At 37.4% G+C, this 22,385-nt stretch overlaps 1 protein-coding gene across 1 annotated transcript in view; it reads left to right on the top strand.

The window, feature by feature from the left end:
* XEG113 (xyloglucanase 113) overlaps window positions 1-22,385 on the top strand; it is a 61,603-nt gene that overhangs the window by 278 nt on the left and 38,940 nt on the right. The window contains exons 2-3 of the mRNA XM_089981020.1: window positions 917-1,279; window positions 2,071-2,276. Of these exons, the coding sequence (XP_089837146.1) occupies window positions 917-1,279; window positions 2,071-2,276 (569 nt within the window). The remainder of the gene's footprint in view (window positions 1-916; window positions 1,280-2,070; window positions 2,277-22,385) is intronic.

The raw sequence follows: 22,385 nt of genomic DNA, 5'->3' as shown, positions 1-22,385 counted from the left end.
AATACCTTCTCTTCCATCCTTCCTTTTTCTTCGTCACCCACATGGAAAAAATATGTTGGTTCGTCAGATTTTCTTTCCTTTCGCGCCTTCGGAGGGTAATTTTAACAATTGGTCTCGTGGGTGAGCGAATTTTAGGCGATTTTCTGTTCAGAATTTCACGAATGATGATGACTCGACTGTGCTTAGATTTGCTTCTTGAAAATGGGGTTTGTTTTAAAGCCATTCCTTTGTAACAACCCATCTTCTTATTATTATAAAAAATAGAACATTGATCTACTCATGGAATTATGTAAGCGGTGTTTTCTTTTTTCGTTTTTTTTGAAGAGAAATAAATGTTGTTGCTTTTTCGTTCATTCACGATGCAATTTCATGGCCTAACATGCATTTATAGTGGGTCATGAAGGACATAGTTTGCTGACTAACATTTCTTTCATGATTGAGTCGAGCTAATGTGGTTGATTTTTATTCGTAGAATGATGATTGCATGTTGAAGTGGCCATTTATCAATTTTCTGATTGTTCCTTCAATTCATTTGGGAGTTTGAACTGTTGAAGTCACTCTCTTTTATTTTGATTCGCATGGTTGGAGTCAAACGGGTTTTGCATGAATCTCTTTTTGCCTGACTTCGCTTGAGTTGTGTTAAGATTATCTGTTGCTTGGCGTTGGTAGTTTGGTTGTGATTGTACGAATGGCAGTCAATTTCCACATAAGTTGGGATTCATTCATTTCTGGCCAAGTTGGTTTAACCTGATTTTAAGGCCATGGGTTTTAGCTACCTAGAGGACATTAATCTGTTGGATGATTGTTGCCCTTGTTCATTGGGTGTTGCTCAATGATTTGCATTCTTTACCTCTAGCTTCCTTGTGTACAAGTTTCATCTCTCTCTCTCTCTCATTTTTTTTTGTGTTCTTTCCAGTTGTTCCCCCAAAGAAAGATGAGACAGTATTGGCATCACCGCCGAACTTGCAAAATTTTAGTAAAGTTGATGTCTTCAAACCTCCAAGTTCTAGTAACCAAAGCCAAGAAACTCAGAAGGATGGTCGGACGTCTGTATCTCCTTCAAAGCATCAAAATATCTGGGAAAGGCCTATATGGGATGCCCCAGCTGCTGGTACCAAAATGCCAGAAGCAAAAGCATTTCAATTGTCTAAACGCATGGTGGAGCTTCGTGCAGAAGATAATGTTATTATTGTAACATTCGGAAATTATGCTTTCATGGATTTTGTACTGAACTGGGTTAGGCACCTTACTGACATTGGAGTTTACAATCTTCTCGTAGGTAACACTACTGTGCTTTATGTATGTTTACCTTTGCCATGGTTTACCTTTGTATGTTTTAGCTTGGTGAGCAAGATATACCGGTGAATGATTATTTCAAATATTTGGGATCCATCATTCAAAAGTATGGAGAAATTGATGGAGATGTAAATCATAGGATAAAGGTTGGGTGGATGAAATGGAAAAGTGCTACTGGAGTGCTGTGCGATCGTAGAATGCCATTGCGGTTGAAGGGAAAGTTTTATAGGACGACTATTAGACCCGCTTTACTATATGGTACGGAATGTTGGGCTGCCAAGAGACATCATATTCAAAAAATGAGTGTAGCTGAGATGCGGATGCTTAGATGGATGTGTGGAAATACAATAAAAGATAAGATTCAGAACGAAGAGATACGTAAGAAGGTAGGTGTTGCACCCATTGAAAATAAGATGCGAGAGAATCGTTTACGGTGGTTTGGACATATTCGGCGAAGGCCTTATGATGCTCCAGTTAGAAGGTTGGAGAAATGGGAAAATATATTAGTTAAAAGAGGTCGGGGTAGGCCTAGGAAGACTTGGATGGAGATGATAGGAAAGGATATGAATGCTTTGAACCTCACCGAGGACATGGCGTTGGATAGATATGATTGGAGGAAAAGGATTCATGTGGAAGACCCAAAATGAATTTCTTTTTTGGTTCATATCGCTGACCCCAATTGTTTTGGGATGAAGGCATAGTTGTTGTTGTTGTTGTATATTTTTTTAACTTACTCATCCTTCAACTGTTGCTTTGTTGGGATTATCGTTCCAGGTGCAATGGACACAAAGCTCGTAGAGGCTTTATATTGGAAAGGAGTTCCTGTTTTTGATATGAAAAGTGACATGGATACCATTGATGTTGGTTGGGGATCTCCAAAATTTCATAAAATGGGACGAGAAAAAGTAATGTTGATAAATGCACTTCTGCCCTTTGGTTACGAGTTGTTGATGTGCGATACAGACATGGTCTGGTTAAAGGTATGTGGTGCTATTACATATTTGGCTACATGATCTTTTTTTTTGGTATCTTTCAAATCAATGTGGAGTGCCTTCTTTTGTGCAAATCTATACAAAGGATCTAATATGGCGAGATTGCATTTATGGTGAAGATATGATTATATTTTCCATCCTTTCAAGAACTGTAGCATTATTCCAGAATAATATGTATAAAAAATGATTCTAATATATGATCCAGGCTACATTATGTAAAATATGTTCCCTAGAGATTGGTTAACATCAATCAACTTAGAGACAGAAAAAGGAAAAGGAAACTTGATTGGAACCTGCTGGATATTCCAGCTTCAATTTGCTATGTAAATTCTTGGGGATTGTACTTCTGGACGATGTTCTCATATGTATGTCTTATTCTCCTTCATAAACATCAAAGGCTTACTAGTATTCCTAAATTGTTAAAGAATTTTCAATCTCATATAATGAAATCTATTTGGTTGGTCTTACATCCCATGATTTTTTTTGGGTTATCTTGGTATCTTTTGTCTCTTCTTTATACATGTCAGCTTATTTTGCATGATTTTCTTTTAGTCATTGTTCCTTGTTTATTCTATATGTTTATGTGCTTGATCTTTTCTCTTTCTTCTTTTGCTACCGTTTTTTCCTGTTCTCATATTAACTCTGGCTGTCTGCTCCTCAGCCTTCCAAATCATCAGTAACTTGTAATTATTTTCTTCATTTCTTTTATTACATTCAAATCACTATCACTTGACTTTAGTGTAAATTATTATTGCTTCTGGTTCCATCTGAACCACCCCAAAATGTTCTTGTTGTTACATCCATCAGCAGAATGAACTTTTTTTTTTTTTGAGAAAATGAAGACGTAGTCTCAAGGAGAGAAATGTTGTGATGTTTTCACTGCTACATCTGAAGGTGTAAAGAATCAGGACCAAACTCATCTCCTAGTCTTCAACATGCTGAAAAGTCTTTGTATTTTATTACTGAGAGTTGCATGTAGCTAGGGGTGGGCATTGGGTTGGCCCAACCCATTAGTTTGACGGGCCAACGGACTGTTGACTGGGCTGGCTCGATTAATGGCTTGGGCCTAAGCCTGGTTCAGGCCGCTCATTAGGTCTATGCACCTAATTGGGTCGGGCCAGGCTGGGAAAGCATATAAATATATATTATGAATATAATCATATAATATAAATATATAGTATAAGTAAAATATATACAGATTCACACACACACATATAATCGGGTTGGGCTGGGCTGGCCAATTACTAAACGGCCATGGCCTGGGCCTCTTTAGGGCCAGCTCAAGGTAAAAAATCCTGTCCCATGGTGGGCTGGCCTAGGCTGTCCTGCCAGCAACCTGACTCTTTGCCCACCCCTACTTGTGGCTATCAAAAGAGGAAACAGATTGTGTGCCTCACATCCCCTATGTCGTTTTGTATCTTAGAAACCAACATTCAAATCCTTTCAACTCCTTGTAACCAACTTTAAATTAAATTCACTTCCTAAGAGTGTTGAAGAATCTATGAAACATCCAAAGTAGAGAAAGACCACACAAATAGAATCATTAAAAAAGAATGATGCATGGGGGGTCGCTTCTTCGCCTATAAGAAAAAACTAGTAGGGTTCTGAATGGGTTAATGCTCTTAAGTTCAAAGCTGATGGATCAATTTAACAATACATGGTGAGATTAGTGACTAATGGTTATAATGAAACCTATAGAATTGATTATGATGAGACATTTCTTTCTGTGGCCAAACTAAATTTTATGACAGCACCATAAGCTTAGCAGCTCACAAATGTTGGGAATTATATTAATTAGATGTTAAAAACACTTGCATGTGAAACTTGAACTGGAACATACATATGTCCCTTTCTCCATGTTTCTGTTCACTTAGATGAAAAGAGAAAGGTGTGTAAGCTTAAGAAAAGGCAACATGTGTGCCAAACAATCCCCAATGGCTTGGTTTGACAAATTTAGCAAAGCTATAATTCTGATTGGATATAAGAGATGCGTTAGTGATCACATACTCTTTGTGAAGAGAGGTGAAAAAATCTCTATATTAAGAGTATATTTAGATGACTTTGTGATTGCTTTTGATGATGAAAAATAAATTTTGAGACTAAAGATGCACCTTTGTAAAGCTTTAGATATAAAGGTATTGTGCCACCTATACCATTTCTTAGTTGTAGTGCTATGTCACATAAGTGCGGGTGTGAAGGGTGTGGCACAGTAAATTCAAAAAACTTGAATACAGGGGTGCATATATATATATACTAACATCTCTGATATTTTGACAATTATCGGCAAATCCAGGTCAGCCAATAATATTTGCAAAATAATGCGATATTTTCATAACATTACGATATTTTTGAAAGAAATCTTACTTTATAAAATTTAAGCCCAATTTTTGTAGTTTTTGGTTTCTTTTTGTAATTTAAAAGCTTTTCAAAGTTATTTCCTTATATTTTTCCAAGAATACCTATTATTTTTTTTATATTTTTTATTATTTATCATATTTTTTTTTTGTATTTTTGAAAATCGTGAGATTTTTCGAGATTTTCCAAGTTTTGACAATCTCTCCAAGAAATACCCTTGCTGAGAAAATACCTTGAACGATATAGGTGACTATATATATATACATATATATAGAGTAATGGGTCCATGCTAAATGAGTTTTTCAGGTTTTTTTTCATTTTCTTTTTAAATCCTGACCATACAGATGTGATCTATGTACTTGATTTTATGGGGATCAGCTCTTGAAGTGTTCGATTCCGACACATGGGTGGGTTTTTATAACGTTCGAAAAATCAACGGTCCAAAATCTTTGTAAATTTTTGGGGCTCCAAATATCATTTATTTCATTGAAAACACATGATCCAGGTGTGGATTCCTCATAAATCGACCATGCCCAACACATTTATGGGGTTAGAACTGCAAAAAAAACACCGGAAGAGCAGAAAAATCCATTTAGCATGTTTCATTTAGCATATTTCATTTAGCACAGACCCATTTCTCTCTCTCTCTCTATATATATATATTATATATGCTGCTACTACTATGTGTACAATCTAGTTGAAAAATCATAGGTGCAAGTTATATCCACTCAATCTGACCTCATAGATATGTTTAGCATGGTTTGTTTGCTCAGCATCACATTATGAATAATTTTTTTGAGGTAAAAATAAGATTTTATGAGTCATGACATTTTGGTACATTGTGGGCGATTGATTTTAAAGCGGCCTTTGAATAACAACTTACATTTTGCAAAAAAAAAAAAAGATTTTTAAAATCTGTTTTCTACTAAAGAAACTATGTATATCACATTTGTAAGGTTAAATTTACAAAAAAAATGAAAAATTTATGAAAAAAGTGACATTTTCTATTAGATTGCATGTACAAACGACTATAGCAAATTTATATTCTACATACACATACACATGCAGGCACACAACTATAAGTTTCTTTAGGTTTTAATTTTTTTTTAATTGACAATTTTGGACTTGGTCAAAGTTGAACAAGTAAAAAATTGGATGAAAATGGATGGGTGTAGGGATGAAAATGGACGGGTGTGGGTTGACCGCACCCTACATGCTGACCCACACCCAGCCATGTCAGGTGCTGCACCTGCACCCTACAGTATCAACTCGAGTGCTTCAGGTGCATGGAAGCACCCATGTTACATAGTTGTAGAGGTGCTTGGATCAAGAAAGGACATGTTGCTATTATAGAGGAAATATGTGCTCAGCTTGCTAAAGGGGACTAGTATGTTGGGGTGTAAAAGTGTAGATAGTCCAACTGAACTACAAGTTAGGATGATGTGAATATGAAAAGTGTGAAGATATAGGAGAATATACAACGATTGGTTGAAAAGGCCATTTATTTGTAATTTGTGTAGTTAACATCTCTGTCACAGATACAGGTGATATTTTCAAAATATCACGATATTATTGCTGTATTTTCAGCAAACAATATTCTAGGTAAAATATCATGATATTTTGAAAATATCACCAATTTGATTATATCGTGATATTATCACAAGAATATTGCAATATTCTCGTGATACAATCACAATATTATCAGTCATTTTTACTGTTATTTATTTTCTACATTTTAAATATTTTTCTTCTTTATTTTGCATTTTTTACTTATTTGTTTTATTTTATATGTATTTTATTATCTAAACATGTTCTTTTTTACTTATTTTTGTTACTTTTATATATTTAAAATTTTTTAAGCCCTGAGATTTTTCCAAGATTTATCATCAAACCTAGAATATTGCTAGAAATAGCCTCGCCAAGATATAGCCGATACCAATATTTATGACTATGGTTGACATTGTTAACTGGTTCATGCATTCTTTCTCATTCATTTTCTCATATGGAGATTGTATATTGCACTTAAGTTATCTGAAGTAGAAACTTCATAGAATTTTTTGTACGCCAATCATGGGCACTTTTGACATTGGAGTGTATACAAATGCATATTGAACCAATTCTCTAGAAGACGGAAAATCAGCTTTTCCATGTTGCACTTCTATGGGTGGAAATTTAATCTTGGAACAGGTAGTGGTTTCCATAGTGACAAATATCGCGAGATTTATGAAAATCTCGCGATAACATCATGAAAAATTGCCTGAAAGTTTAAAACGGCAATTTCTCATGAGATTTTCAAATTATTGCAAGATTTATGAGAAAAACATAAATACCGTGATTTAAACGTGATATTTACGTTTTAAACAGCTATTTATCGTGAAAAAATCATGTATTTTTATTTTAAAATAATTTTTATTAATATTTTCTTATAAAAATTAAATTTTATAATTTTAAATTTAATTTTTTATTACTGATATTTTGCTGAAAAATGCGAGATTTATGATTTTTTTTCAATTTCTCACGAGTTTTTGAAAAACGAGAAATTGCCGATAAAAACGTTTGTCACTATGGTGGTTTCTAGATCTAGTGTTGAGACCAAGTGTAGCGCCATAACACTTAGAATTTGTGAAGCATTGTGGGTTGAAATCTGTCTTAGTGAAATTGGTATGAGGGTCAAAATACAAATAAATATATACTCTGATATCGTGGCAGTGATTCAGATGGATTTGAATCCTGTGTACCATGAAAGAATCAAGCACATAAATATTGATGAACACTTTATTAGAAAAAAAAGAAGACAAAATATTCAAAGCCATTTATGTGAGATCCCATTCCCCAAAATCTAAGTTGCTGATATCCTCATGAAAGTGGGAAGATCTTGATTCAAGGATGTCATGGGCAAGTTGAGGATAATTGGCAATTTCTCCCCAACTCGAGAGGAAGTGTTAGAGTATACAAGGTATTTTGATAATTTTGTTGTACAGACACAGAGTATTTATTCATCTTTACCCTCATTTTTTATGTTGTACTACAAATTCCTAGAGATATCTATGTAAAGCGATTCAAGGTGAACAGCAGTGAAAAAAAACCCTCATCATGAACTAACTCATAACTTCCTCTTCCTCTTCTTCTTCTCTATTTCTTCATCTTTTTCTGCCTCTTTTTCCACTAACTTTCCTGTCACATGTTTTTTTTTATGACGAGAAACCCTCGCCAAAACAAGGAAAATTCTGGGTGGGGCCCATGACCACCCTGCCTTGCGTGGCCCACCTCTGAAAGCTACAGACACACCCGTGCACCAGTGGGGTTTGATCCAATGCCTTCATCTCAGCACCCTCACAACTACCCCGCTGGCCATGCCCACCCCCGCGGTGGTAACTTTCCTTTCACATAGTTAAAAATGTATATTGGGTTTAACCCAGTAGATGCAAGGTATATCAGAACTAAAGGCTAGGTTTATGATATCACAAAAGAATCATCAAAGGAATGACGTGGCATGTTAAACACAATGTATAACTCAAGGGGGAATATTAACTTGGAGCATCCTATTACCCATGAGGTATTCTTGGAATTTAAGTTAGAATCTTGATTATGGTGTTCTTGCAATATCTGTTTGTTCTTAGATGACACATTTCATAGTTTGTAACATTGTCAAGGACTGCTTGCAACTACCCTTAAGGGTTTTTTTATATAAACGGAAGACATAGGTGCTGCCCCTCGCCTAAGAGGAATCATTAGGTTCCAAGGAGACGTCGCCTTAGTCTTTCCAAAATTCCTCCTATTCTCTCACTTTCTTCCTGCCTGTATACGAGATACCAGAAAATTTTCACCTGCTTGGTGTCAGTAGTGCTGGAAATTGCCATTGATCATGCAAACTGTGTTACGTGATGCAAACTATACCAGAACCCATCATTCTGACACAAAAGGTTCTGGTATTGAGGGATTCACATAAACATTAGATTATGCACCTTCACATTTTAGTTTTTTCATCCTAACTATTAGACAGGGTTCTTGTTAAAGTATTTAAGTTTGGATCCGGATCCGGATCCAAAACTACTTGTGTGTATCATGTCCAACATATAATGGACATACTTGTAAATACCCTCAACTTATCAGGGTCATAGTGAAGACCATGTATTAGGTTTTTGTCTATATATTAAAGAAAGAGGTCACAGTTTTTCATTATGAAAACCGTGACTCGTTGCAGCCTCACTCTCTCTTCCTCCTCTTAGTTTCTCGTTTGCAGGTTCTAGAGAAAACTTTCATGGTATCAAAGCACGTCTGATCCGAGGGCTGAAATTCTTCTACACAGGTATGTCCATACGAGATCTTCTTTTCTTTTCGTATTCTCTCAAATCTTTCTTCCTCTCTTTTCTTATTCGGTGTGGCTGCTGGAATACGAGCCCAGATCTTCCTTCATCTATTCATCTGTTGGAATACGAGCCTCAGATCCTTCTTCTTCCCTCTGCTAGTTTCTTTCTGCAACAAGTCAGTCTGATTTGCGTATCAGATCTGACGTCTTACCTTCCCATTCTTCTTCACCTCGCTTTGCGTCAAATTTGATTGCTGAAACTGATTTGGGTCTGTGCCAAATCAGTTTTCACGATACTCTTGTTCATCAAATCAGTTGATCTCTCAAACTGATTTGGATTCGCTGATTTGGGTTTGTGCCAAATTAGTTTTCACGATTTCCCTATTTCCAGCGATATTCTTTTGAGGTTTTATCGGCTGCTCCAGATGTACATCAGATCTATCATTTTAATTACATTCTCCCCTTCCCATTTGATTTCACAGATCTGTACATAAGATCTGTCCCTTTTTTGTTTATGTTTTATTATTGCTGTGCGCAATTTATATATATATATATATATATATATATATATATATATATATATATATATATACAAAAAAAAGGAGAAATCTTAGCTTCTTTGATGAAATCATATTAGACCTGATAATTTGGATATCAGATCTGATAATCAGATTCACGCTGAATACTCAGCTCTCTATTAGTTAATTTTTTTTTCTGCATTTATATACTGATTGCACATGCCAATAATATTTTTCTTGTTCTAAGTCATGGATTTTTCTTCTTCTCAAACTTTTCTCTCATCCAACTTTCTTGGCCAACTCATTTATGAAAAACGTACCAATTCCAATTTTTTGATCTGGAAGAGACAAATTCTTCCATTCATTAAAAGTCAAGGTCTTTCTGGACATCTAAATGGATCAATTTCAGCCCCTCCATAATTTACCATACAAGAAACTAAGGATGAAAACAAGACTGATTTTATACAACGAATACCAAATCCTCAATATGAGAATTGGATGAAGCGTGATCAAGCTGCAGTTGCTTTTCTTATCTGCACTATCTCTCAAGAAGTATTGGTGGGAATTCCAGATGTGTGTTCAACAAAAGAATTATGGGACAGGCTAGTGAAGACATATTCTCAGATTTCAGAGGCTAGAATTTCCTTCCTTCAGCGTGAATTTCAACTCCTCACCAAGGGTTCCATGTCTGTCATAGAGTACTTAAACAAGGTTAAGAACATAAGTGATCAACTAGCTGTTGTCGGGTATGAAGTGACAGACAAAGATAAAGTCAGGCAAGCCTTGAATGGATTGAGACAAAAATTTCATGTTCTTTCGACCTCATTGTTATGTCTACCCAGCTTACCATCGTTTGAGGACTTGCAAGCGAAACTACTTCAATATGAGATGACCTTAAAGGGGATGTCACATGACACTGGTGGACAGGTTCTTGCTGCTGGTGTTTCTTTTGGCCAGGGACGTGGTGATAGTCATTTTGGTGCAGGCAGAGGACGAGGACGAGGTACTCCAGGGGGGCGTGGGTTACTACCCACCCCGAATGCTTCTCCTTCTTATAATGTGAAAAACGTTTCCACCTGTTATCTCTATAACAAGCGAGGTCACGTCAAAGCCAACTTTTGGCACAATTCACAGAACAAAGGAAAGTTCCAGAAAGGTGAGAACTCGTCAGGACGAAAGGAGAACCCTACAAAGTTTGGTGGAGATGTGAAAGAGCTTCTTTTGGCCATGTTGTTTGAACTTGATCTGAAACGCGATGATAAAGGAGTGTGGTACATTGATTCAGGGGCAGCTACTCATGTCACAGGTAATGAGGGTAAATTCTTTACTTTAACTCCCTATTTTGACAAAAGTAACATCGTCACTGGAGATGTGTCACATCATCCCATCACGCACATTGGAAATGTTTATATTCCCTTGCCTAAATCTTCACTTCATCTTTCCAATGTTTTACATGCTCCAGATATTAAAAAGAATATTGTTTCTGTTTCTAAACTTGTTGATCATACCAATTCTTCCATCGAATTTACTCCGTCTTTTGTTTATGTCAAGGACCTACAAACAAATGAGACATTCGCTAGAGGGGAATGCCAGGAAAATATGTATGTCTTCCAAGAAGATCCTTCTACTTGTGTGCGACCCACCTTGAAGTCCTCTCCTCAGTCTATGTCGTCAAAGAGTGTTCATGTGTTTAGTTTGCAACCTTCAAATAAATGTACTAAGCCTGATTTTTGGCATTCACGTCTTGGTCATTGTGGTCAAGTCTTCGTTGAGAGACTGGTATCCAGTGTTATTAAAAACACGCCTCAAGGCGCAAAAAGCGTGCCTCGCCTCAAGGCGAGGGGCTTTATGCCTTGAGGCGCAAGGGTAAAGCGCAAAAGCCCCGAGGCTTGCGCCTCATAGGCCTTGAGGCGCACGCCTCGAGGCAAGGCGCGCCTCAGGAAGAGGCGTATACGCCTCAATATATTTGGTCAAATGAGGGTCAAAACCCTCATTTGACCAAAAGTTAGGGCTTAAATAAACCGCCCCAACCCTAATGAGGGTGAAAACCCTCATTTTTTCTGACGCCTCTTTCTGTCTGTTTTTTTTCTCACAACAGTCACTCTCTCTCTGCTCTCGCAGTGTTGTCTCTCTTGTGGTGGAGCCCCAAAACAGGTACGCTCTTTCTCGTCTCTAGTTTTTTTCTTTCTTTCTCTCTCATTTTTTCTCACACAGCTTCGTTTTTTCTCACGCAGCCTTTCTCTCATTTTTTTCTCACACGCAGTCTCCTTCTCTCTCATTTTTTTAACACGTCTGTGTAACTGTGCATGTGTGTGCACGTGCCTGTGTGTGTGTAACATTTATATCTAAAGCTGTACATAGGAAGGAACGGAGTCTCACAAAGTTGATGATGCTGTGCTCGGTTTTAATGCAGATCACTTGTTTAAATGGATTTGTCAGACCTTATAAGTATACAAAAAGAATGTAGCACATCCCAAATGACCTTGTCTACTCCATGCTATAAGTTGCCTTAAGTTTTAAATATTTAAGATGAACACTCCATCTTTTCAAGGGCAAATTTCTCCAGAAACTATGGGTACTATAGACCACGTAAAGTTGATGAGGTCCATGGCTCAATTTGTACTGATAAGTTCGAAAACCAACGTCATGTATTTTTTGGAGCACAGATTGGTTATATCATTCTCAAGGATCAGTGAATTTTGGTGTTGAACTGAATTTGAAACAACGTACACATGCTGCCAATGAATTTACAGTGTCCCCATTGACCGCTCTGGCATCGACCCAGGATGAATCAATTTAATCACCAAGTTAGTCTTAATGGCAAGACGTTCTAATGTGTTTAAGATACAACTCACCTTAACAAAATTCCTAGCATTGAAAAAGTGAAATCAGAAAGGCCATTTGCAAATGTCCTCAGATACCTGAAAATCCCATTAATAAAAGTTGATGTACCCTATCCAGGCCAATTGGTTAGACTGTTGTTATACCTGGTTGCAAACCCTGTGTAGGGAATGCTAGAAACTTACCGGAGGTAATTGCTACAACTTGAGGGGCTTAAGTCCACCCATGCAACACACAAAGCTCCAGTTGAGTGCTACCGAATAGGAAGAATTTCAAGGATGACCAAAAACATGAAAGACACATTTGGGTATAATATCTGAGATTAGAGAACTTAGCGACTTTGAAATGATATTCACACAATTGATCACAAATATATTTACACAAAAACTACATCTACTTCACTGTCTTGCTCATCTAAGTAATCGAACTTTCTTGAAGTACAACCAAGAACAGTTTTGTAATGAAATGGTGGTCTTCAACAAATGCACAAATAACTCACAAACAAGTGTCTATTGGAGACACTACAAGCATGACCCTTGAAAGGGTATAAAAGGAAGAACACTTGAAAAATAAATAATACTTTATTCATGAACAAAATGCTTAAGAAGCATCGTTGTTTACATTGAAGGAGTTCACCCCTATATATACAAAAAAGTGGAAGAGAGACTCTCCAAAAGAGACGTTGGATTCCAACGTCTCTTAATATAGCTGTTGGACTACAGTCCAACAACATTTATTATCATAGCTGTTGGACTATAGTCCAACAACATTTATTATAGCTGTTGGACTACAGTCCAACAACTATTTGCACAGTCAAGTTCCAACAGGAACTTGACTGGATCAAATATCTAGTTTCTATTGAACTAGATGCTAAAAAAAAAAATAAAGAAAAATAGAAAAAGAAAATAATAAAAGAAAATATAATAATATTAAATAATATATATATATATATATATATATATATATATATATATATATATTACAATTTACATTTTAACACTCCCCCTCAAACTTACGGTACAATGAGCGAAAGTTTGTCTAAGAGGAAGTGAAATCTGGGAGCAGCGAGAGGCTTGGTGAAGAAGTCTGCTAATTGATATTCTGATGTAACATATGGCAGATCAATGGTTCCATGTAAGTATTCCTCTCTGACATAGTGACAGTCCATCTCAATGTGTTTAGTGCGCTCATAGAATGTCCGGTTGCTTGCAATGTAGATCACACTTTTGTTGTCATAGCACATCTTTGAAGCTTGCGTTGCTTTAGCTCCCATATCCGCTAGCAATCGTCTGAGCCAAACAACCTCCATAGTGGTGGTTGCCATGGCTCTGTATTCAACTTCGGTGGAGGAAAGAGAGACTTTCTGCTGCTTCTTGCACCTCCACGAAATTAAGGTTTCACCTAGGAACACACAAAAACCAGTAGTTGAGTGTCTATTGTTGGGATCACCTCCCCAGTCAGCATCAGTATATGCAATTACATTTAATGGAGATGAAGCAGACAAGAAGAGTCGTGAAAGAGAGGATTTTAAGTATCTAATAATACGCAAAATCGCTCCCATGTGCACGGAGGTGGGAGCATGCTGAAACTGACTGACTCTATGAACCGCATGAGTTATATCTGGCCTATTAATGGAAAGATAAGAAAGAGCTCCAACAAGCTGTCTATAAGGAGTAAGATCATAAAAAAGTTCTCCATCATCAATTTTCATTTTAACATTGACAACTTCCGGAGTGTCTACTTTCTTATCATCTGTAATTCCAGACCTGGAAACGATATCAAGAGCAAATTTAGATTGAGATATCAAATACCCTCGAGGGGAATAAACAACTTCAATGCCTAAAAAATATCTTAATAAACCTAAGTCAGTCATTTCAAAGTAAGTTTTAAGAAGAGATTTGATATTTGCAACTCCCTGTTTGTCGCCTCCGGTGATGATCATATCGTCCACATAGAGAAGAAGAATAATGATGCCTGCATCAGATTTCTTAACAAACAAAGCAGTGTCAGTTAAACAAGGTTGAAAACCAATATCAAGCATAACATGACTAAATCGGTCATACCAGGCTTTTGGAGCCTGTTTAAGACCATAAAGAGCTTTTTCTAGACGAAGAACTTTACCCTTAGGGATACTAATACCAGGTGGGGCTTTCATGTATACTTCTTCAACGAGATTCCCATTCAGGAAAGCATTTTTGACATCTAATTGAAAGATAGGCCATGTTCTAATGGAGGCCAAGGCTATTAAAGTTCTAACAGTGGTCATACGGGCCACAAGAGCAAATGTTTCTTCATAATCGATGCCATACTCTTGGGCATATCCTTTTGCTACTAAACGAGCCTTATATCTTTCCAGGGTCCCATCACTTTTGGTTTTGACTTTGTATACCCACCTACAACCTATAGGTTTCTTACCCAGAGGGATATCTTGTATCGTCCAAGTATTGGCCTTTTCTAGTGCATCCAATTCTATTTTCATGGCTTCTATCCATTCTATATGATTTTTTGCTTGAGAATAGGATGATGGTTCAACATATGATTGTATTAATGTAATGGCGGCCCTATACGTGGGTGAAAAAGATTCATAAGACACAAATTTTTCTGTAGGTTTAGAGATTCTAGACGTTCTTCTAGGTGAGACTTCAGAGTATTTTTGTAATGCACATGGAAGATTTTGCTCTCTACGTCTTGAATATTATAGACTAACATCTCTATGGATTTGCTCTTCATTATCATCATTTTCAACAACAATAGGACTTTGATCATTGTCAAGGTCACATCCAATATCACATTCATTGGATTTTGAAGTTGGATCAATTAAAAACGAGTATTCAGTGACATCCTTGGATTTTTCAAATTCAAAGAAGCTTTCTTTTTCCAAAAAAGATACATTTCTTGACACATATAATTTGTTATTTTGAAAATCGAAACATCTGTAGCCTTTTTGATTATCAGCATATCCTAAAAAGGCACATGCGATTGCACGAGGAGAGAGTTTGTCATTTCTGTTGGTGAAAACAAAACATTTGCATCAAAGACTCTTAATCTAGAATAATCTGGAGTTAAATTAACAAGCTTTTCTATTGGAGTTGTATTCTTTAATGAGGAAGATGACATCCTATTAATGAGGTAGGTGGCAGTTAGGACCGCTTCAGCCCAAAAACTTTTTGGAACTTGATTTGCAATTAGCAATGTCCTAGTAGTTTCCATAATGTGCCGATGTTTGCGTTCGGCTAGGCCATTCTGTTGTGGAGTGTGTGGACATGATCTTTGATGTGTAATACTATGTAAATTGAGATAGTCTTTGAATTCGTTGGACATAAATTCTCCCCCCTAATCAGTGCGGAAAACAGAAATATCATTTTGAAACTTATTTTTAACCATTTTATGAAATATTTGGAAGTTAGCAAAGACATCAGATTTATGTTTAAGAAAATAAATCCAAGTATGTCTAGAAAAGTCATCAACAAAAATGACATAATATGTATAACCACATTTGGAAATAACTGGTGTGGGGCCCCAAACATCCGAATGTATTAACTCAAGTGGTCGTGAGGAAACAAAAGGTCTACTAAGAAATGGTAACCTTTTCATTTTGCCAAGAATGCAGTCTTTACAAGAAAAAATTTCAGAATTACAAAATTTTTCCAAACTTGGAAAATATTGAATTTTAGACATATGAGGATGGCCAAGCCTTTTGTGCCATAAATCTAATTCTAATTTCTGAATATTATAACAAAATGCATTCTTGGGTAATTCCAAAAAGTCCATGTAATAAAGTCCTCCTTCTCTATGGCCTTCCCCAATCAGCTTCCCTGACTGACGATCCTGTACCCAACAACCATGAGAAGAGAAGGAGATATTACATCCATAATCAGATATTTGCGAGACAGATAAGAGATTCAAATTAAGTTTAGGGATATATCTAACTTCTGGGATAAAAAATCTTTTGGATTTTTGAAGATTTTCAAAACATCCTATTCCTTTGACACACTTGAGTTATTTTTAAAACATTCAGATGGACTATTAACATTTGGGGTCATATGAAAAGAAGCACCAGAATCTAAAAGCCAAGGAAAGTTACCTGGACCGGAGAAAGATGCAACTGCCGCTCCAGTTGAGGCTTCGGTTGAGGAGGATACCCCTTTGAGAAGAGGTTGAAGGATTTCCATCAGTTGAGCCATAGACACAGGTGCATCTTGATCTTTTGACTCAGATTCAACAGATGCAACTCTTTTTTCTTCTCTTCTTTTTAACTTTGGACATTGAGGCCTATAGTGCCCCGGTTCATGACAATGATGACAAATAACTTTTCTTTTATCAAAGTCACCGTTTTGCCTTCCAAAATGAGGCGGCTTGTAAGTACGAGTATGATTCCCCGGTCTAGATACAGCTAAAACGGAGTCATCATCAACTTTTGGAGTACTTTTTCTAAGTCTATTTTCCTCCATAGTGAGCTCTTCTAGAGTATCAACAATAGAAGGAATTTTTCCACGATGTAAAAGGGCCGATTTGGTGGATTCAAACTCCGGCCTTAGACCATTCACAAATTGATAGAAATGTTCCATATCGAGTTGCTTTTGGCGAAGCTCGATGTCTTCGGCACAATGCCATTTGGGCTCAAGAAGAGCCAACTCTTCCCAAAGTTCGGACAACTCATTATAATATTCTCGAATAGTTTTATCTTTTTGAGTCATTGTCCGAACTTTATCTTGTAAATTGCATACATGTGCAATATCTTTAAGGGAATACATGTTTTTTAGGTATTCCCAAGTCTTATCGGCATGCTCAAACTTAGCTAGACTAGAGCATTTTTTAATGTCTATGCTATTGATGAGCCATGACATAATTTTTGCATGCCCTATCCTCCATTCTTTCCATTTCTTTTCATAAGTGGCTAACGCTTTACTCTTCTCTTCTTCCGTTAGAGGAACCTCTTTATCACCCTCTTTCTTGGTAAGAGACAGTTTAGGTTCCAAATCGGAACCATCCACTATACCCCATAAACCTTTTCCCCAAATGTGGTGCTTCATAATCGAAACCCACATTACATAGTTAGTATCATTTAGCTTCATAGGAATGATGGTGATCTTATCATTGTCATCCATCTTTTACAAGGGTAAGAGAGGAATAAATAGGAGGAGAGAGAGAGAAAAATAAAAAGAAAAGAAAAAGAGTAGACAAAGGAATAAGAGAGGATACAAAACCAAAATTTTTTGTAATACAAGTTCGCCTTTCTTCAAACAAATCTTCTTGAGCCAAGAACAAGGTGATGAAACACCTTTTGTAAATGTGGCACGAAAATCGAGGCGGAAGCACTTCAAGATCTAAGGATTTCGTAGCTCTGATACCATGTAATGAAATGGTGGTCTTCAACAAATGCACAAATAACTCACAAACAAGTGTCTATTGGAGACACTACAAGCATGACCCTTGAAAGGGTATAAAAGGAAGAACACTTGAAAAATAAATAATACTTTATTCATGAACAAAATGCTTAAGAAGCATAGTTGTTTACATTGAAGGGGTTCACCCCTATATATACAAAAAAGTGGAAGAGAGACTCTCCAAAAGAGATGTTGGATTCCAACGTCTCTTAATATAGCTGTTGGACTACAGTCCAACAACATTTATTATCATAGCTGTAGGACTATAGTCCAACAACATTTATTATAGCTGTTGGACTACAGTCCAACAACTATTTGCACTAGTTTCTATTGAACTAGATGCTAAAAAAGAAAAATAGAAAAAGAAAATAATAAAAGAAAATATAATAATATTAAATAATATATATATATATATATATATATATATATATATATATATATATATATATATATATATATTACAGTTTACATTTTAACAAGTTTTGCATCAACAAGAATACAGGACCCTGACCCTTTCCCTTTACCCACTCAGGGTCCAAATAAACAACAAAAATAAAAAGGAAAGAATTAGTAAACTTGGACAAAAAAACAGCAGTTGCTTTCCCACAGAATTATCATCTCCCCTCATTCGTCAGGTGCAAAGATCCATCCTTGAGCAGCTTCAAGCTCAGGCTTGTAAAACGTTCACACGAATACTGTCTTGATGCCTTCCTCCAATCAGTTCCAGCCTTCATCATTGTGGCAAACTCATCGTAGCTTATGCGTCCATCCTGTATAAGATGCTATGTCAGTATTGGATAGTAGAGAAAGAGTGGGACCACACAGTATCCTGAACAACCTAAAATCATGACCCAGTTGATCAACCAATGACTTGGTGGCTCAAGCCTCAAACTTGATCTCAGATTGAATCAGTTAATGACCAAGTCTTTTCAGTGACTCACTCAACTAGTTTGTCAATGCTAATATTTTAGGTCCATGAATTGCATTTCTATAGTTGTATGTATTTTCGTTTGGCGGGAACCTGCAAACTCTGTGGATGCCTGTATTTTTGTTAATCTGCATATTGTTTTTTCACCATTTCTTATAAAAAAATGCTTGTATTTTTTTTTGTGGCTGGACCCTGCAAACTCTGTGGATGCCTGTATTTTCGTTAATCTGCATATTGTTTTTTGTTAATGCATGTATTTGTATTGTTTGTAAAGCCTTTCTGGGTTCCCCACCTGCATCATGACTTGGGTCAACAACATTAGTTGCTATCTAGTTAGTGGTAACAAACCAACATTTGCACCTACATGTGCTGCTCTATATATGTGACATTGAACTATGCTTTCTTTTTCATGTTTAATTTTTTTAAGTTTATTTTTTTTTGAGGCTTACGCTTTGCGCCTCGCCTCAAATTTTGGCGGATCGCCTCGCTACGCCTCAACGCTTTTCACAACACTGCTGGTATCTAATGGGCTTATTCTTGAATCTAGCTTAATTCCTAGATCAGATGATAAAATATATTCCAGTTGTCAACTTTGTAAGAGTCATGTTCTTCCTTTTCATTCAATAAATGAAAGAACTTCAAGGCCTTTTGAAATCGTTTGTTCTGATGTGTGGGGACCACCCCCTAATTCTTCTAATTCTGGCAGCAGATATTATGTTATTTTTATCGATAGTTTCTCTCGTTTCACTTGGATATATTTCATCAAAAATAAATCGGAAGTCTTCTCTATTTTTCGTTGTTTTCATGTATTTATCAAAACTCATTTCTCTTGTAATATCTTACATTTCCAATGTGATGGTGGGGGGAATACTCCTTCAGGGAATTTATCAATTACCTCCAAGATAGTGGAATAAATCATAGAGTATCTTGCCCGCATACGCCTCAACAAAATGGAGTTGTAGAATGAAAACATCGTCACATCGTGGAGAGTGCTATGAGCATGATGCACGAAATTCGTGTTCTCGTAGGATTATGGACGAAGGCCTTTCACTCTACCCATGAAACTTTTAGAAAATAAATCACCTTATTTCGTCCTATTTGGGAAACATCCTAATTATGATGAACTAAAGATTTTTGGTTGCATGTGCTATGTTCATATTGACTCCTCTTTGCAAAACAAATTTCAGGCTAAGGCATCAAAGTGCAGATTTGTTGGATACGTAGATAATCACAAAGGGTATAGATGTTATGATCCTGACAGTAGGCGAATCAAGATATCTAGAAATGTAGTTTTTGATGAAAATGATTTTGGAGATGAAGAACATGTTTCTGCTCAAACGAATATGAATGTGTCCTTTTATGATCCATGGCTCAGTGTAAAACTTTTTCCTGGAACAAACAATGATGGCTCTTCCTCCTATGCTCAAAGGGTATTCTGTCAAGATGGAAACAGTGGAATTCAGGAACTTGAAATAGAAAATCCATTAGAGATTGATAAGTTTGCTGGGCAGGTTTATAGAAGGAGAGGGACTCTCCCCTGACCTCGAACGATGTTGAACAAGAAGCTCTTGCGTCTCATTCGTCCAATGACATCCCTTATCCAGTTTCTAATGCAATATCACTCCTGATCAGACGATCTGAGAGAGCCCGACATCCTATTGAAAGGTGGGTTAGTTATGAGAATTTCACCGTGGATTTTCAACTATTTCTGTCACAGATCGAGAAAGAAACCGAGCCTAGACATTTTCATCAAGCTATTAACTCCAAAAAATGGATTCATGAATGAAGAGATGGAAGCTTTGTATCAATGTCAAACATGGACAATTGTTCCTCGACCTCCAGATAAGAATGTTGTTGGGTTACGATGGGTTTACAAGATCAAATACAAACCGGATGGGAGTGTTTGAGCGATACAAAGCTCGTCTCGTAGCAAAAGGTTTTATCCAAGAATTTGGCCAGGATTATGATGAAACTTTTAGTCTAGTCATGAAAATGGGCACAATTCACATTGTTCTTTCATTAGCTGTAGATTATGGTTGGAGAATAAGTCAACTAGATGTGAATAATGCTTTTCTTTATGGGGACTTAAAGGAAGGAGTTTACATGGAACAACCGCCACGATACACAGAAGGAGATTCAAAAGAGTATACAACAACAACAACTACGCCTTCATCCCAAAAACAATGGGGTCGGCGATATGAACCAAAAAAGAAAATCATTTCGGGTCTTCCACATGGATCCTTCTCCTCCAATCATTTATATCCAATGCCATGTCCTCAGTGAGGTTCAAAGCATTCATATCCTTTCTTATCATCTCCATCCAAGTCTTCTTAGGCCTATCCGACCCTTTTAACTAATATATTATCCCATTTCTCCATCCTTCTAACTGGAGCATCATTAGGCCTTCGTCGAATATGTCCAAACCACCGTAAACGATTCTCTCTCATCTTATTTTCAATGGATGCAACGCCTACCTTCTTACGTATCTCCCCGTTTCGAATCTTATCTTTTATTGTATTTCCACACATCCATCTAAGCATACGCATCTCAACTACACTCATTTTTTGAATATGATGTCTCTTGGCAGCCCAACATTCCGTACCATATAATAAAGCGGGTCTAATTGTCGTCCTATAAAACTTTCCCTTCAACCGCAATGGCATTCTACGATCGCACAACACTCCAGTGGCATTCAAAAGAGTATGTATGCAAATTAAATTGAGCACTCTATGGCTTGAAACAAACGTCTCGATCTTGGTTTGAGAGTTTTTTCCTAGAAATTCAAAGACATGGTTTTTATCGGTCACAATTGGATCATTCCCTTTTTATTCTTCGAGGTAAGAAGTTTACTACCTTCTTGTTGATATATGTTGATGATATAATTATTACAGGAAGTAGTGAGAACTATGCTAAAAAAACTAAAGATCTATTAAGCCCTATGTCACACGGACTCGGCTAGGGAGGTGCCGCACTCGAGTCGGCATGTCCCGACACGGGTGCAGACACGAGTGCGGCTTAGGACACAGCCTGGACTCGGTCAATGCTGAGTCAGACTCGGTCAACGAGTCGAGGCCAAGTCCGTCCTCGTTTTGGACTCGGTCAACATTGACCGAGTCAAAAAATGTCCATTTTTTGAAATATGTTTTGGATCTGGGTCGGGTCCGGATCTGGACCCGACCCAGATCCAAATTTTCTTTTAAACCCTAAAAGGGGTTTACGATAGGGGGAGGGGCTTACCCTGTCGATTTTGCCTCCCCCCATCCCCTACAGCTTCCTCACACCGACGATCCACTCCGACGACCGTAGCCACAGGCGATGCCAGCCACCGTCTCCCCCTTTCCTCCATCAACAGGTATGCCCCCCATTCCCACTCTCTCCTCTTCGTCCGGTAGGGGGCTCCCCCTTCCTCATTTTCCGGCAGGTGGCGGAGCCCCTTGTCGAAAAAAAAAAATGAGGCAGGGTGCTCCGCCCCTGCTTCGTTCTCATTTTTCGGCAGCCACCCTTTCCTGCACCCTCTGCTCGTAGAAGAGGGATCCCTGTGCCTCCGATTCACAGAGGAGGGGCTCAGCCCCTCCTCGTTTCCCGTTTGTCCGGTAGGGGTAAGAAGGGGGCTCGACTGATAGGCCGAGCCTTGCCCCATCGGACAGAAGGGAAACGAGGAGGGGCTCGACCCCTCCTCATTTCCATTTTGTTCGGCAGGTGTAAGAAGGAGGAGTGGGGGAAGGAGGGGGCTCGACTGACAGGCTGATCCCCTCCTTC

Source organism: Nuphar pumila, chromosome 11 (assembly GCF_984573655.1).
Source record: "Nuphar pumila chromosome 11, dmNupPumi1.hap1.1, whole genome shotgun sequence".
NCBI classification, from domain to species: domain Eukaryota; kingdom Viridiplantae; phylum Streptophyta; class Magnoliopsida; order Nymphaeales; family Nymphaeaceae; genus Nuphar; species Nuphar pumila.
This window is presented reverse-complemented; position numbering and strand designations above follow the sequence as displayed.